We start from the raw sequence: 14,887 nt of genomic DNA, 5'->3' as shown, positions 1-14,887 counted from the left end.
GTGACTGGCCCAAGGTCAACCAGCAGCTTTCATGTCAGAGTGGGGATTCGAACCTGGTATCCTAGATCGTAGTCTGACACTCTTAACCACTACACTAAGCTGGCTCTCCAGAATGACTTTATGGAATAGTGCTGTGTATTCAAATATCAGCAGACATTGCAAAGCAAGACTCTCCCCCATTTACATCTCCTACCAAAGCCCACTGAGTCCCCATTTTGTTTCAGGAGAGGTGGTCACTGGACCCTCGAAAACAGGATAGGGGTCAGCTGTGGAAGATGAAAACTGATGAAAATCCCCACCACCCTTTCTCAAAAGGAGGAACAGTATGGTTGTACACGTGCCACTGTGTACAATAATGGCTGCCCTATTTCAAAACAGGTATCTTGGAGCTGGCAGTGATATTCAAAAGGTTTTCCATGTTTTGTGCTTTCATGCCAATAAAGGTTGTGTGTGTGTGTGTGTGTGTGTGTGTGTGTGTGTGATATTCAAAAGGGAAGCCAAAATGATCAAGGAGGTAGAACACTTTCCCTATAAGGAAAAACTAAAGTATTATGGGCTTTTTGGTTTAGGACAAGGGAAAAGATGACTAAGGGGATGAACAAAAATGTTTTTAAAAGTTATTCATGGTATGGGAAAAGTATAAAGTACTAGGGGCTTTTTGATTTAGGGCAAGGGAAAAGATGACTAATGGGATAAACAAAAACAATTTTAAACGTTATTCAAGGTATAGGGAAAGTATATAAAGAAAATATGACACTAAAACTGGTGTTGGGGTTCAATTAAATGCATTGGCAGTAGATTTAGGACTGACAAAAGAAAGTACTCTCACTGGTATCTAGAATTAACTTAGAGAATCTATTTCCACAAGATATGATCATCACGACAGACTAGCTCAGAAGGCTTTAAAAGGGGATTAGACATATAAAACGGAGTCTATCAACCTGACAGTGGTCTGCTACCAGCATGACAGCTAAATGGAATCTCTACTCTGAGAGGACCTGTTGCTATGGGGCAAAGAGTGAGGATGCTGTTGCCTTCAAGGCCTGCTTCTGCTCAGAATCATCTGGCAAGACACGGTTGAAAAAAGTTTCAGAGGGCAGCCATGTTGGTCTGCACTTAAAACTGCTAGATTCAAGCCCAGTAGCACCTCAGAGACCAACAAGATTTCTGGGGTATGAAGATTCAAGAGTCAAAGCTCCCTTCATCAGGTATCTGACAAAGCAAGCTTTGACTCTTCAAAGCTCATCCCTGAAAAATCTTTTGGGTCACTAAGGTGCGACTGGACTCCTATCTACTTGAAAAAAGGATGCTGGTCTAGATGGACCCTCATCCCACAGGGCTTAAGTTGTGTTCTCATTACCAGAGTGTTATGACTAGAATGTAACATCTATATATCTAATAGCCAAGTCGCCCCCTTGCGTGCGGATACTTATTTCCGCACATCGGGGGCACCTGGGGGGAGGGGGATTTTCGTGCACACTTGGGGCAGTCCCCAGGTGTGCACAAAATATCTGAAAAGTTGGGCACACCTTAAATCCCCCCCAAAAGTAAAAGTAAAACAGCATCCCCTGCGCGTGCGCTGGGAACGCTCTTGGAAAGGCTTCGGCAGCGGCAACAGGAGGGGAGGGGGTCGGGGGAAGGCTTGGCCAATCGTCAAGGCCTCGCTGCCGACCGGAGAGGAAAGTAAAAGTTGGCCGGGCCGACGAGGCCTCGCAGGGGGGGAGGCGGGAGGGAGGGAAGGAGACATCTCGGTGGGCTGGGAAGGGGGAAAGCTTGGGGGAGGAGAAAGTTTGCGGGCTGCCAAGGCCTCGCCGCGCCGGCAGGGGGAAACTGGAAGGGATGGAGAAACGGAGAAATTTCGCCGGCCCAGCAAGGCCTTGCCGCCGAGGGGGGAAGGGGGACAGCTTGGAGGGCCGGAGAAGCGCCGCTGCCGCCGCCGGGGGAGGGAAGTTCATCAGATCAGTGAGGCGCCACCGCCGCTGCTGCTGGGGGAGGGGGAAGCTTGGCGGGCTGAGGTCAGGCCTCGCCATGGGTTCCGGGGATGGCAGGGAGACAGGGGAGAAGGCTCACTTGCGGGTGCTTCTCCCGTGGAGCGTCTCCCCCCCGCGAGTATCGTGGGTCCCGCCTCTTGTTTAATATATATTAGTAATGATTATTTTGGAGATGAAATAATTTTACAAGAAGAAGAATATGAATCCATTTCCATATGTTTTTGCTTAATTAGGATTTCGTTTCACAAGTACCTCAGACCTTCACAAGTTCCTCTGTATGTTTTCTCCCCTATGAAAATATTTATTTGACCTAAAATCCTGGGCACAGCTGTCTGCATGGAATTCCTACTGCAACCGGATTACGTGCAAGTAACTGTGTGCCAGATCACAACTCTTACTTTGGAGGCCAGGAGAAAGGGACTCAAGAGAAGAAAAAGAATACATTTAGACTCCAAAGAGGATGTCATAAACTCATGGATTAAAATCATATATTATTGGAGTTCTTTAAAAAAATTATACAACTCATTCAAATCCTTCCCCCCCCCCTGAAAAACAACTATCGCCGGGCATTTCTTTGCTGAAGGTTATACACCACTGACTGCTAAAGTCCACTGCAATTGAGCTCATGTAGTGGTTAGGAGAGCAGGCTGTGAGCCAGAGAACCCTCTGCTTAAATTCCACCACAAACAAGAATTCCCTGGGAGGAGGCCCTAAGGCGAGTGTTGAAAAGGTTGATAACACATGTAAAATATGAGGAAAATAACTATACATGAAAGCTATTTATTTGTTATTATTTTGTTAAGCCCTTCTCACGTGACATCAAGCTATTACGCACTGTGGGCAAGAATTGTGATCATGCGTCCTTTGGTCCTGGCACCACCCGAACAAGTCACATGCATCCAGGCTGGGCAAAACAAGGTGAGTGGAAAGACCGGGTTTTGCAAGATTCTGACTTAGTTTTCATGTTCTTATCACAATCTTGAATTGTATTGTTCAGGTCTGATTTACAAGCATAGAGTATATATATTGCTTTACGCAGCAGCAGAAACAAAACAAAACAAGGAGACAGACCCCTGCCTTCAGGGAGCTTACAATGGATTCTAAGCATGACAAGTGTAGCAGTCAGTGTTCCCTCTAAGCTGAGTTAGTGTGAGCTAGCTCACAGTTTTTCAGCCTCCGGCTCACGCATTTTTGTCTTAGCTCAGGAAGGATGGCTCCAGAGCAAACGAATTTATGCAGTAGCCAAAATCACTCACTCACAACTTTAATGCCAGGAGCTCACAAAGTAGAATTTTTGCTCACAAGACTCCACAGCTTAGAGGGAGCATCGGTAGCAGTGCTCATGAGAACAGAATTCTCCTTCTACCTGTATGCAGTGAGTTCTTCTCCACATTCCTGCATCTGCAACAGGAGGAACTGGTGGAAATCCTCCCCTCCCCACTTGTGAGCAGAAATATGACTTGAGCGCACACACACACACACACACACACACACACACACACACACAAAAGACTTAAGATCCAACCCTCAGAGTGTAACAGGGCAAAGAGACAACAGCAGAATGGTTTAGCAATGGAAGCAAAGAATGAATGAGAACTAATCTAGACCTACACATGGATGTTGTCATTGGAGGTGGACCTGGGTGGGGAGGCACTTAAGGGCTCTGTGAAAAAGGAGACTGAGGAGTATTCAGTAATTGAAGATTGAAAATAGAAGCCCTTCCCCCACAAAAGTTGTGGGTGGACACAGTAGTTTCTTTTAGTTTTGTACATAATATCACAAAAGAAACATTTATGACTCACTGCTACTCTTTTCAATAAATGGTTTATTTTCTGAAGTAGACCCCAATCATTTCAAGTATACCGTTCTTTATCAAGAGCAATATAAAATAAACACACTTCTGTATGGGGGGGACGGACATTATTCCAAGCTGCCATCATAACAAATGCAGCTATTAAATACCTACATATCTATATTATAAAATGTATTACTCTGAAACCATGCCTTGAAAAAAAAGTCTGTCAAACCACAGGTCACGTGGAAAACAAATGATTAGATCTCCTAAAGTGTAAGTTAAATTTAAAGCAGCTGTGTGGGGTGTGTATGATTGGATTTGGCCTGCAGTACAGGAGAGGGAGAGTCAACCCATCCCCCATGCAGAAATCCTCTCTCTGGTGGGGAAGACAGGTACTTTAAAAAAAAAAACCCACATATACCTTGGTTTTCTCCTCACTGGAGACCACTTTCCCCCTCTCCACTATATTACTCTCCCCCAGGGCTTTTTTTCCGGGGGGAAGAAGACGAGGAAGAAGAAGAGATTGGATTTATACCCTGCCCTTCACTTGGAGTCTCAGATCGGCTTACAAACTCCTTTCCCTTCCCCTCCCCACAACAGACACCCTGTGAGGTGGGCGGGGCTGAGAGAACTCTGACACAAACTGCTCTTTTTCAAGGACAGCTGTGCCAGAGCTTGTGACTGACCCAAGGTCACATCAGCAGGTGCAAGTGGAGGAGTGGGGAATCAAACCCGGTTCTCCCAGATTAGAGTCCACACACTTAACCACTACACCAAACTGGCTCTGGAACAGAGTTCCGGAAACTGGCGCTGGAACAGTTTGTGAGTTTTCAGTATACAGATTGAAAACTTCATTTCCCTCTTGAGAGTTCCGCCACCTCTTTTTTTTTTTAAGGCTGCTCTCTGCTCACAACCTTTTAAGGTAGGAGAAATTGAGAGTGACTGGCCCAAGATCACCCAACAAGCTGCCATGACAGAGTGGGGTTTCACATCTGGGTCTCGTAGTCTGACACTAAGCACTACAGAAATACTGATCTTCAGGCACAGTAGGATGCCTTAGTTGTTTTTCCCTACTTGGATTAATAACAGCAGGGATTTTTCTTGATCTTTGTTTTTAATATGTTGGGTCAAATCATTTTTCCATAGCACCTGTGGAATTTTTTGTGCGCATGCCTAGATAATAGCACCCTTGCTAGTCTCTGTGACATCTTCCTTCCTCGTGTTTCGTGTTTGACTCAGCTGTGCCTCTTTCCCACCTCTCTGGATGACAACAAGCAAAACGGGACAACAACGCAATCTGTAGTGAGTCAGGCCTGGGAGGCAGAGGACGCAATACCACCCTGGCAGCTGATGCTGGAACAAAACAAACATGACGAAGGGTTGTCGAAAAATAAACATGACGAAGGGTTTTAAAGCACAGAAATAAAAACAGACAGACAAAACAAAAGGTTTATAGACTACATCCAAAATCCTGCCAGAAATAGACAGAAACAACAACAACAAAAAAACTGTGGAAAAATAAATCTGAACTGTAAGAAGTTTTAAGAGACTGTGGGAGCAGAAGTATGTGAGGCTGGGATGTCTTGCAACATAGCATGATACTCTCTCTAGGAACTCAGCACCACAGGCAAAGCCGGGCTTCACATGTGACACGCCAAGAGACGGAAGGACAGCTAGGACGGTTTTGTAAACAGAAATCCTTTGACAGCTCTTGCTTGCTTTTCAGGCCTATCCCGGGGCTGTAAACTTTGTGCTGCCTGAAAGGAGCATGCCTGACCTCCCCACACCCTGTTTTGCTTCCTGATCCTTACTTTGGCCAGCAAAGCAACAACAACAATTCTGATCCTAGATGGTTGGCTGGTGCCCCTCTCCTTCCCAGAAAGTATTTAGCAAAGCAGTCAGCTGAGGGAGCAAAAAGGGCATGTGGAAAATAAGATGGAAGAAATACGTAACCGGTGCAGCTGCCTTGCCTGACCCCACCATTCCAGCTCCCTGCTCCTCTTAGGCTATTTTAATCCTGCTTGCTTTCAAACAAGATGCCTGGGAAAAGGGGCCAAGCAAGCTCCCCTCCTCCATTTCTCCATATCTGAAGCAGCTGTCCTAACAAAAGAAGCCCACATGAGGCATCTGTGAGGGAGAACTCAAACGTCAGGCCTTGCTTGTTTCCCTGGAGGATATGATCACCTTCAGAGAGGTGGCGTACAACTGAAGTGGAGATGAAATCTCATACCTAAAAGGCAAAGGCACATCAGGTGTTTGTTTTCCAGTCTTTGATTAGGTGTAGGAAAAGAGTTTTAGTCTTTTTGATAACAAGCTATTCCAGTTGTTTTCAACACTCTGGCACTGCAATCTGTTGTACCATGAAATGGAAGGAATACACTAAATGATTATTTCATGGCACCATTTGTATTATTTCTCTGAACCATGTATGTCTCACCATCACAATTCAGTTCAAGGCACTGGACAAAAAACTACAAAAACAATAAAAGGAAAAAATCCAAGTCATGAAAAAACAGCAAAGCAAAGTTACGCAGTAGCTGAAGTAGCCATAGCAGCAAACAGAACAAACAAAGGATAGCATCAGGATAAACCAATAACAAGGAACAAATAAGCTATACTACCAGTGTAGCCACCCAAAATCAACCAAGTCTCAGCATCTGACTACTAGCAAGAAAAGTGCCAAGCAAATCTCTCAGGGGTGGCTGTTCCATAACTGGGGCACTATCATCGCAAAGGCCCTGTCCCCAGTTGACCCACACCCTCCTCAAATTTGTTGGTGAAGATACTTGGAGAAGGACCTCCCAGGATCATCTGAGTGAGCAAGCAAGACTATTTTCCCATATGTAAAGAATGGCTTGGGAATCTCTCTCCTGTGCTTCTCCCCACAGTCATTTTACAAGGCAGATTATTACTGTTCTACTTTTACAGCTGCTGACATATGGTCAGTGAGAACCAATGTGGTGCAGTGGTCAGAGTGTCGTGCTAGGATTGATTCACTGCTGGGAATTCCAACCCTCACTGCCATGAGGATAGATTAAAATGGGTAGCCGTGTTTGTCTGTAGCAGTAGAAAAGAGCAAGCGTCCAGTAGCACCTTAAAGACCAACAAAATATGTGGCAGGGTATGAGCTTTCATGAGTCACTGCTCACTTCTTCAGATACAGTGAGAAGGGGAGTCCATCTGCCTTTTTATTGGAAAGTGGAGTGTTTTCGGATGCGGAATGACATTAGCAGGCAAATGACAATAGCAAGTGAATCACAATAGCTGGCGTGATTGGATTTAGGTGAGATATGCAGAGGGGTAACAGGCGTGGAGAAATTAGCACTGGTAATGAGACAGGAAACCTAGGTCTCAATTAAATCCAGGTGGATGCATTGTCTTGAGCATTATCAATTGCAATTCAGCAGTTTCTCTAATCTCCCTTTGAGATTCCTTTGTAAGAGATCTGCTACTTTTAGGTCAGCAACTGAATGTCGTGGAAGGTTAAAATGTTCCCCCACTGGTTTTTGAATGTTGTGGTTCCTAATGTCCATTAATTCTTTGTCAAAGGGACTAGCCTGTTTGTCCAATGTAGATGGTATGGAAGGGCATTGTTGACACGTGATGATGGCATAAATCACATTAGAGGATGAGCATGATAAAAAGTAGAGACATCACCCTGCCAACAAAAGTCCGTATGGTCAAAGCAATGGTATTCCCAGTAGTCATGTATGGCTGCGAGAGTTGTTCCCTGGAAGGCCAGATAATGAAAATGAAGCTCAAATACTTTGGCCACCCAATGAGAAGGGAGCACTCACTGGAGAAGACCCTCATGCTGGGAAAGATTGAAGGTCAAAGAAGACGGGGACGGCAAAGGATGAGATGGTTAGACAGTGTCATCGATGCAACGAACATGAAGTTGAGCAAACTTCAGAGGACGGCGGAAGACAGGAAGGCCTGGCGTGATCTGGTCCATGGGGTCGCAGAGAGTCGGACTCGACTGTGCGACTGAACAACAACAAGGAATATAAACCTGAGATGATATGGCTGATGTTGCTGGGTCCACTGATGGTGTTGCTAGGATCTATATGAGAGCAAAGTTGGCAAATGACTGCCACATGAGGGTGGCTTTTTCTCAGCCTAACCTACTTCATAGGACTGTTGTGAGCATAAGACAGGGGACAGACCCATGAGCATCATCCTTAACTCCCTGAGAGGTAGACTAAAAAAATATAATATCTCTCTGCCTTGGTTCTAGGGATGCCTCCTAACGGTGTCAAGACAGGCAGTGCATTCCCTTATGTCTGACTTTCAGATAACCTCTCTCTGTTAGAGACTGTACTTCTATGTACAGTGTACACCTCAACCAGTGTTCCCTCTAAGCTGAGTTGGTGTGAGCCAGCTCACAGTCTTTTAGCCTCCAGCTCACACATTTCTGTCTTAGCTCAGGAAGGAGGGCTCCAGAGCAGACTAATTTATGCAGCAACCAAATTGCTCGCTCACAACTTGAATGCCAGGAGCCCACAAAGTAGAATTTCTGCTCACAGGACTCCACAGCTTAGAGGGAACATTGACCTCAACCCTTAAAAGTGCTGGTCTTATGCTCCCACAACTGCCATGTTTACTTTTATATATAAAAGAGGTACCTTCACACTACTTTTAAAAATACCAACACTTTAGAGATGAGTCTTGATTACTGTTCTGTATTTTTAATAGGCTTTGATAAACATACTCTTTTTGAAAAATTCAACAGGTGAAGCATTTTCCTAATACAGTGATGGAGACCATTGCACTTGTCCAGTTTCTGACTCACATATAGTTGTTAAAAAACACAGGGAGCTGGCCTGAGGAAAGGTGACCTTCCCAGAACCAAGAGAAAGAGACAGTGAGTAGCTTAGGGTCAAGCTAAGGTTTTCACCCAGGCCAATCTGCTGAATGACACTGGCGCAGATCGGGGATTGCATTGTCAAATGTGCTTGCACAATACTTAGAAGACAAGACAGACTCACGGTGCCAAGCTCTCCCTGCACCTCAATGACTGGTTCTATGGACTGTTTTGCCAGTCAATTACCTATAAACAATGGCACTGAGAAACATTCAGCGTTTCTGAGGGCCACTCCATTTTAGTTTTGCCCCTTGGCAGTGTCTGAATTTGATGGGATATTTTGTAAAGGAAATTTTGCAAGAAGTACAGTAGAAAGATACCCCAGCCTTTCAGAAATGTCAGTTTAGCATGGTTTCATTGACACAGGAAGGAGTCCACACAAAATGCACAATATCTGGATACCACAACACATCTAGTGGTACAATTCTACACAGAGTTGCTACAGTCTGAACTGCCTGAAATCAATGGACTTAGACTGAAGTAAGTCTGCACAGGTAACTGCACTGCACTGTAAGATATGCTCAGGTAAGAGAGGACTAGTATTGCTGAGGTGCTTCTCTGGCCAGGTTGGGTTGCGGTTTTAATTTTTTTGTATTCGATTTTTTTGCCTGCCCTTCCCTGTGCAACACCAATCCAATTTCAACTAAAATTCTCTGAACACCTTTAGTCCAATCATTCATTTTCTTTGGGTCTCATATTCTCCATGCTCATAACAGACCTTTCTTCTAGATGTCTGTGGAAGGTATGAATTGTCCTCAAGAAGGAAAGCTTCTGAACTCTTATAAAATACCACAAATGACAAAAACAAGCAGGTGAGGCAGTAATATTGTTTTTGTGGATCAGTTAACCTATAGAGATTGACTAGAAAGTGTTGTTTTAAAGCATTCTGCACTTCCCCAAAGGAATCCATAATTAAATCATATTCATCATGAATACCGTCTTAAGATGAGATTTATCAAAGATCCACAAAAGGGACCACCTAAAGGGTAGGTAGTTGGAAAGAACATGACAGCTGTACTGATACAAAACCCCACCACCACACAGGTCCTTAAAAATATAACTCTATAAACAGGAAAAGAGCAGATAAGGCTGTGAGTCAAACCAAGCTAACTACATGCTGGCTTCGGAAATAAGAGGTTCTTTCCCACAACAAAAGTGTTTTCAACCAAGAAGCAATCCTTTAAAATAAAAGATGTTCTTTTAGAATATGAGTCTCCTGGCTTGAACACCACAGAAACCCTTTACTTGGAACAGAGTTTAAAGCAAACAGATTCCCAAAAGAGAGCAGGGAGGGGTGGGTTAGAAGGACTGAAATCAAACAAACACACAAATGCAAACTGTTTGGGGGGCAAGTGTTTGTTCACCAGCTGACCCTTACCAAGTTCCTTTTGTAGGCCTTAATTTTTTAAAAAAGAGTTGAAATAAGGACCAGAAGTACAACAGTACTGGGACACAGTTGATCTTTGTAGTCTGAACAATTGCTTTTGCTCACAAGCACAACATTTAAGATAAAAGAAAGCTATTACCTGGCATTTTCTTTGATGAAATGAATACCTGCCCGATAACCACTCTTCCACAGAATCTCACACATAAGCACCAAGAATTGCCTGCTTACATCAGAAGGGGGTGAAATCACTCAACTGATCTTCACTAACAAGCGCTGCGCTTATCTGAAAGCCCCTGACATACTGCCACAGATGAAGCAGGAGGACTGTAGTGTTTGTTGCAGATTCATCTCACTGGGAACTTCCCAATGGGCTGTGCTCTCACTATATTCTATGCCAAAGGGAGCCCTGATTTTGCACTCAGAACAAGCATTGTCAGGTAAGCATGCTTCCTTGTTTTGCATAATTTATTCTGCTTCCCACTGCCAGGTGGTCCAATTGGAATGTGTTGGCATGAACCTGGGAAGCTGAAACTAAATTAAGAGAGTTATATAAATTAGGGAGTGGAACCCTAAGGAACGAAGGAAGTTGTGGTGAATGGCCTGGAGGCCCACCCCCTGAGAAATTTCACATCCTGCTCACTCGCTCTGGCTTCTATCACCTGACGTTGCCTACTTTTCCCCAAACATCCTTTTGCATTCATGAGGACCAAAAACTTCACTTTCTTTAAGAACAAAGCTTCTCATTTAGATTCTCAGGATGCTATATTCTGTGCAGATTCCACACTGATTTAATCCTCATCCAGAAGTAAAGAATAAATATGGCTCACTATAAAACAAGAAGAGATCATTACAGAGAAAGAGGTAGTCTCTCAAACTGGGCCGACTAAATGAAAAACAATTTCTTACTGAAAGGTACGGTGCATTCATGCAAACACATACACACCACCTGTTGGAGGTTTATTTCTATAAAGTATAAAGCGATGGTGAACCTAAACAGCATGATAAAAAGTAGAGACATCACCCTGCCAACAAAAGTCCGCATGGTCAAAGCAATGGTATTCCCAGTAGTCATGTATGGCTGCGAGAGTTGGACTATAAGGAAGGCCGAGCGCTGAAGAATAGATTCTTTTGAACTATGGTGCTGGAGAAGACTCTTGAGAGTCCCTTGGACTGCAAGAAGATCAGATCAGTCAATCCTAAAAGAAATCAACCCTGACTGTTCCCTGGAAGGCCAGATAATGAAACTGAAGCTCAAATACTTTGGCCACTAAATGAGAAGGGAGCACTCACTGGAGAAGACCCCGATGCTGGGAAAGATTGAAGGTCAAAGAAGACAGGGATGGCAAAGGATGAGATGGTTAGACAGTGTCATAGATGCAACGAACATGAAACTGAGCAAACTTCAGAGGACGGCGGAAAACAGGAGACCTGGTGAGATCTTGTCCATGGGGTCGCGAAGAGTCGGACTCGACTGCGTGACTAAACAACAACAAATGCACACTACTCAAGATAATTAAGGATGAAAGAAAAGATAGGATGAAGACAGATATAACCTCAGTGTGGTGGGAAACATTTCAGAACACACATTCTGTGAAGTTTTGATGTCCAGGAATGTGTCTTCAGTGCAGCAATTATATGAGCACACCATTTCCTTCACATGTATTCTCTGGTCCACTGCATGCTGACTCTACATTAAGCCTCACTGCATTTGATGGGAACAGTACACTTCTAAGCAGTGTTGCACCTCTCTAAGTTAACTGAAGTCAGTGAGTTCAGAGGATCTAACTCTGTTTAGGATTGCACTGTCCGTTTCAGCTAAGGATGCACAGGATTGCAGCCTAAGGTCACCTCCCCCTGACAACACTGAGGATGAGACTTTACAAATCTACCTATTTAAACAAAGGGCACCTATCCTAGGATCATCATCCAAGCAGCTGAACTGTGGAGCAAGCAAGCTGTAGTTTAGTCCTTCCTTCCCTTGGAATTCTGCATTACTTTTCTCTGGATTCTCTTTGTACGTGAAGAGAAGCAATAATTCAGAAAATGAGATTGCTTATAAACATGGTAATCAATCAGACCTGCATAGAGATCCCGCCCCCCCCCTCACACTATACACAAATGACCCATGTGAAGACTTACAAGCATAACAAAGCTCTCAGAAGAGGAGGCGGGACTCTGCTCACCAGCTCAGATCCAATCAGAAGCAGGAAAGATTTCCACCAGAGGGGTGGGAAGTGGCTCTGTTCCAGCAGAGCTCCTTTCTTAAATGCCTCCCCCAGCACAAAATGTTCGGCTTCTCCAGGCAGGGGTGTCTCTGGGCACGGGAGGTGCCTCCCAGCTCTGCCTCCCTAAGCACCATCATTGCAGCGACTAGACCACATGAACACCTTATCCCCCCCCCCCGCAACATTACATCACCGCCGGGGTAAGGCTGCTGCAGCTGCTAATTCCCTTTGGCTTCCTTCCTGCCTGCTTGGCCCTTCCTGGCTCACCAGCAGGGAACTGGAGCGCCGAGGCAACACAAAGAGACTCCCTTCCTTGCCGAGGTCCAGCCTGACAAGTCCCCCAGGGGATTTTGGGGCCAGGGGGAAAGGCCTTTGGGCCGGGGGGGGGGGGGCGCTGCGCCAATTTGGATGGAGACTTCCCAAATGCCACCGGAGGGGGGCCAGGGCATAACGGAGCAGCTTCTGGCACTGGAAGGGCTGCTCCTCCCCCCACTTAGATGGTGGTGGAGGAGGAGGAGTGACAATACCTCCATAAAACGGGGTGGGGCGACTGTTGATACTGCCAACCAAAGCAACACTCCCCCTCCCCCTTTTCTCTTGGGCACCTTGGCGTCGTAAGACAAAGGGCGTACTGAGTCGTCGTCCCCCCCCCCCAACACACCCACCCGCTCCAGGATGCGCCTTTCCCAGCGTCTGATAAAACGACATGGCCAGAGATAGGCTCTCAGCCATCCGATTTTGACGCTGGATGCGAGGAAGGGTGCCGACACTACCCGAGAATGGCACAGACAGGGCAGCTTGGCAGAGCGAAGGGCTTGCTGGTTATTAATATTGAGTGACCTCCCGGGGGGGGGTACTAATACCTGGACCGGTGAACACGCCTCCCTCGGGATTCCTTCTCCTATTGCTCCCCCTCTAGTAGCACGACTGACCCGCAAGGGGGAGCACCTTCGTAGAAGGACTTGGAGGGACGCAAAGAACCCCCCGAGAGCGCATTAAGGGCTCCGCGGGAAGCGATGGCCCCCCTCCCCCCGCCAATAACCTACGCCAGACCAGGGGATCTCTCACGTCTGCTGCCCCTTTCTTCTACGCGGGAGGGAATTCACGAACGGGGGGACGAGCCCAGTGCTTCTTCCCGGCGCCCCCTCCGCCAGTCCCAGAGTCGGCCACCTTCCCGTCTCCCTGTTTTCTTTCTCCCAGGCCTGAAAGTGAGCTCCTCCGTCCTCCCAGCTCTGGGACTTACAGAAGCTCCGCCGCTGTTTGAAAGGCCGGTCCGAAGGCATCTCGGCCGGAGGATTCGGGCAGAGAAAGCGCCGCGAGTCAGCGGGGACTCAGAGCTCCTCGGAACCGCAAAAAGAGCCCGACTTCGGGGCGCGGAGCCGCCTGGGGACGCCCGCCGCCTGGACGCCTGGCAGCAGGTGCCGGAGGAGAGGAGGAACTCGAGAGCCGGTCGCTGCGGTGAATGATGCTGCCTTCGTCGTCGGCTAGAGCGATTCCCGGAGCTGGCCGAGCGGCGGTGACTTCATCGGCAGCCTCCTTAAAGGGGGAGGCGCGCGGCCCCGCCCCTTCTGCAGTGCGGCCTCTTCGCCAAGGGCGCACGGCCGGGCCGGGGCGCGGGGCGCTGTTGCCAGCCTCTGTCTCGAGGACCTTGGGCAAGCAACGCAGTCGCGGAGCGCAGGGAGGAAACAGTGGCAAAGTACCACTGAGCATATACAGAGTGGGCATCCTCCTTGGTCAATGACGCCTTTGCACAAAAAGAGACCGGGGGAGGTGGGGTTCCTGATAAACTTGAGTCCCGATTGCTCTGGCTGAGGTAGTGAGCTCTCCAGGTAATGTCCAGAATCTTTTTTTAAAAAAAAACCTTTGAAAAGAAGAACCGAACAAAATTATACAAATCCAAAGTTGGGTACCTCAAATCACATGCAGAGCAACTCAAAATCCCTTTCCCACTTCTAATTCCAGTTTGGTGTAGTGGTTAAGTGTGCGGACTCTAATCTGGGAGAACCGGGTTTGATTCCCCACTCCTCCACTTGCACCTGCTGATGTGACCGTGGGTCAGTCACAAGCTCTGGCACAGCTGTCCTTGAAAAAGAGCAGTTTGTGTCAGAGTTCTCTCAGCCCCGCCCACCTCACAGGGTGTCTGTTGAGGGGAGGGGGGGAAGGAGTGTGCAAGCTGCTCTGAGACTCCCAAGTGAAGGGCGGGGTATAAATCCAATCTCTTCTTCTTCATATCGATAAAACCATCTGAATGCTCGCGATCCGAAATCAGCTGTGAAGTAAATAGAAATGCCCCTGAGCACAAACAGAATACTCTTCTTTCATTAGTGATAAGTCACTCAGAGTAACCTGGGCCTGCTCTCGGGGCCTGCTCTCCCTGTGATTAAGAGGCAACGCAAAGTTCCTGGACCAGTGCCTAGCTCTCCCAGGGAATCACTTCCTCCCTCCCCGCACAAATGTCAAGATCAAAACCACAGGCCTCCCAAGCCTCTTATGCAACTTCCTCTTTTCACAAGAGCCATCTTACGCCAGGGGGCGCTAGCCCTCGCCACTGAAGTCGCACGACTCCTGTTGCCCCTGCTGAGCTTTGCTTTACGTTGCTTGCCAATCGCCTTCTGCTGCGGGCCG

At 46.8% G+C, this 14,887-nt stretch overlaps 1 protein-coding gene across 2 annotated transcripts in view; it reads right to left on the bottom strand.

The window, feature by feature from the left end:
• Positions 1-13,796, bottom strand: part of MAP1LC3A (microtubule associated protein 1 light chain 3 alpha) — a 53,002-nt gene extending 39,206 nt beyond the window's left edge. Inside the window, exon 1 of one of the 2 annotated variants that reach the window (XM_015413388.1) lies at positions 13,506-13,796. In XM_015413388.1, the coding sequence (XP_015268874.1) occupies positions 13,506-13,545 (40 nt within the window). In that variant the 5' untranslated portion in view covers positions 13,546-13,796. Of the gene's footprint in view, positions 1-10,176; positions 10,345-13,505 lie in introns of those variants that run through there. The other variant, XM_015413389.1, reaches the window with a different exon arrangement.
• Between the last annotated feature and the right edge of the window lie 1,091 nt (positions 13,797-14,887).

The sequence above is a fragment of the Gekko japonicus genome, unplaced genomic scaffold (genome assembly GCF_001447785.1).
Source record: "Gekko japonicus isolate JY-2015 unplaced genomic scaffold, Gekko_japonicus_V1.1 scaffold79, whole genome shotgun sequence".
Classification (NCBI taxonomy): Eukaryota; Metazoa; Chordata; class Lepidosauria; order Squamata; family Gekkonidae; genus Gekko; species Gekko japonicus.
This window is presented reverse-complemented; position numbering and strand designations above follow the sequence as displayed.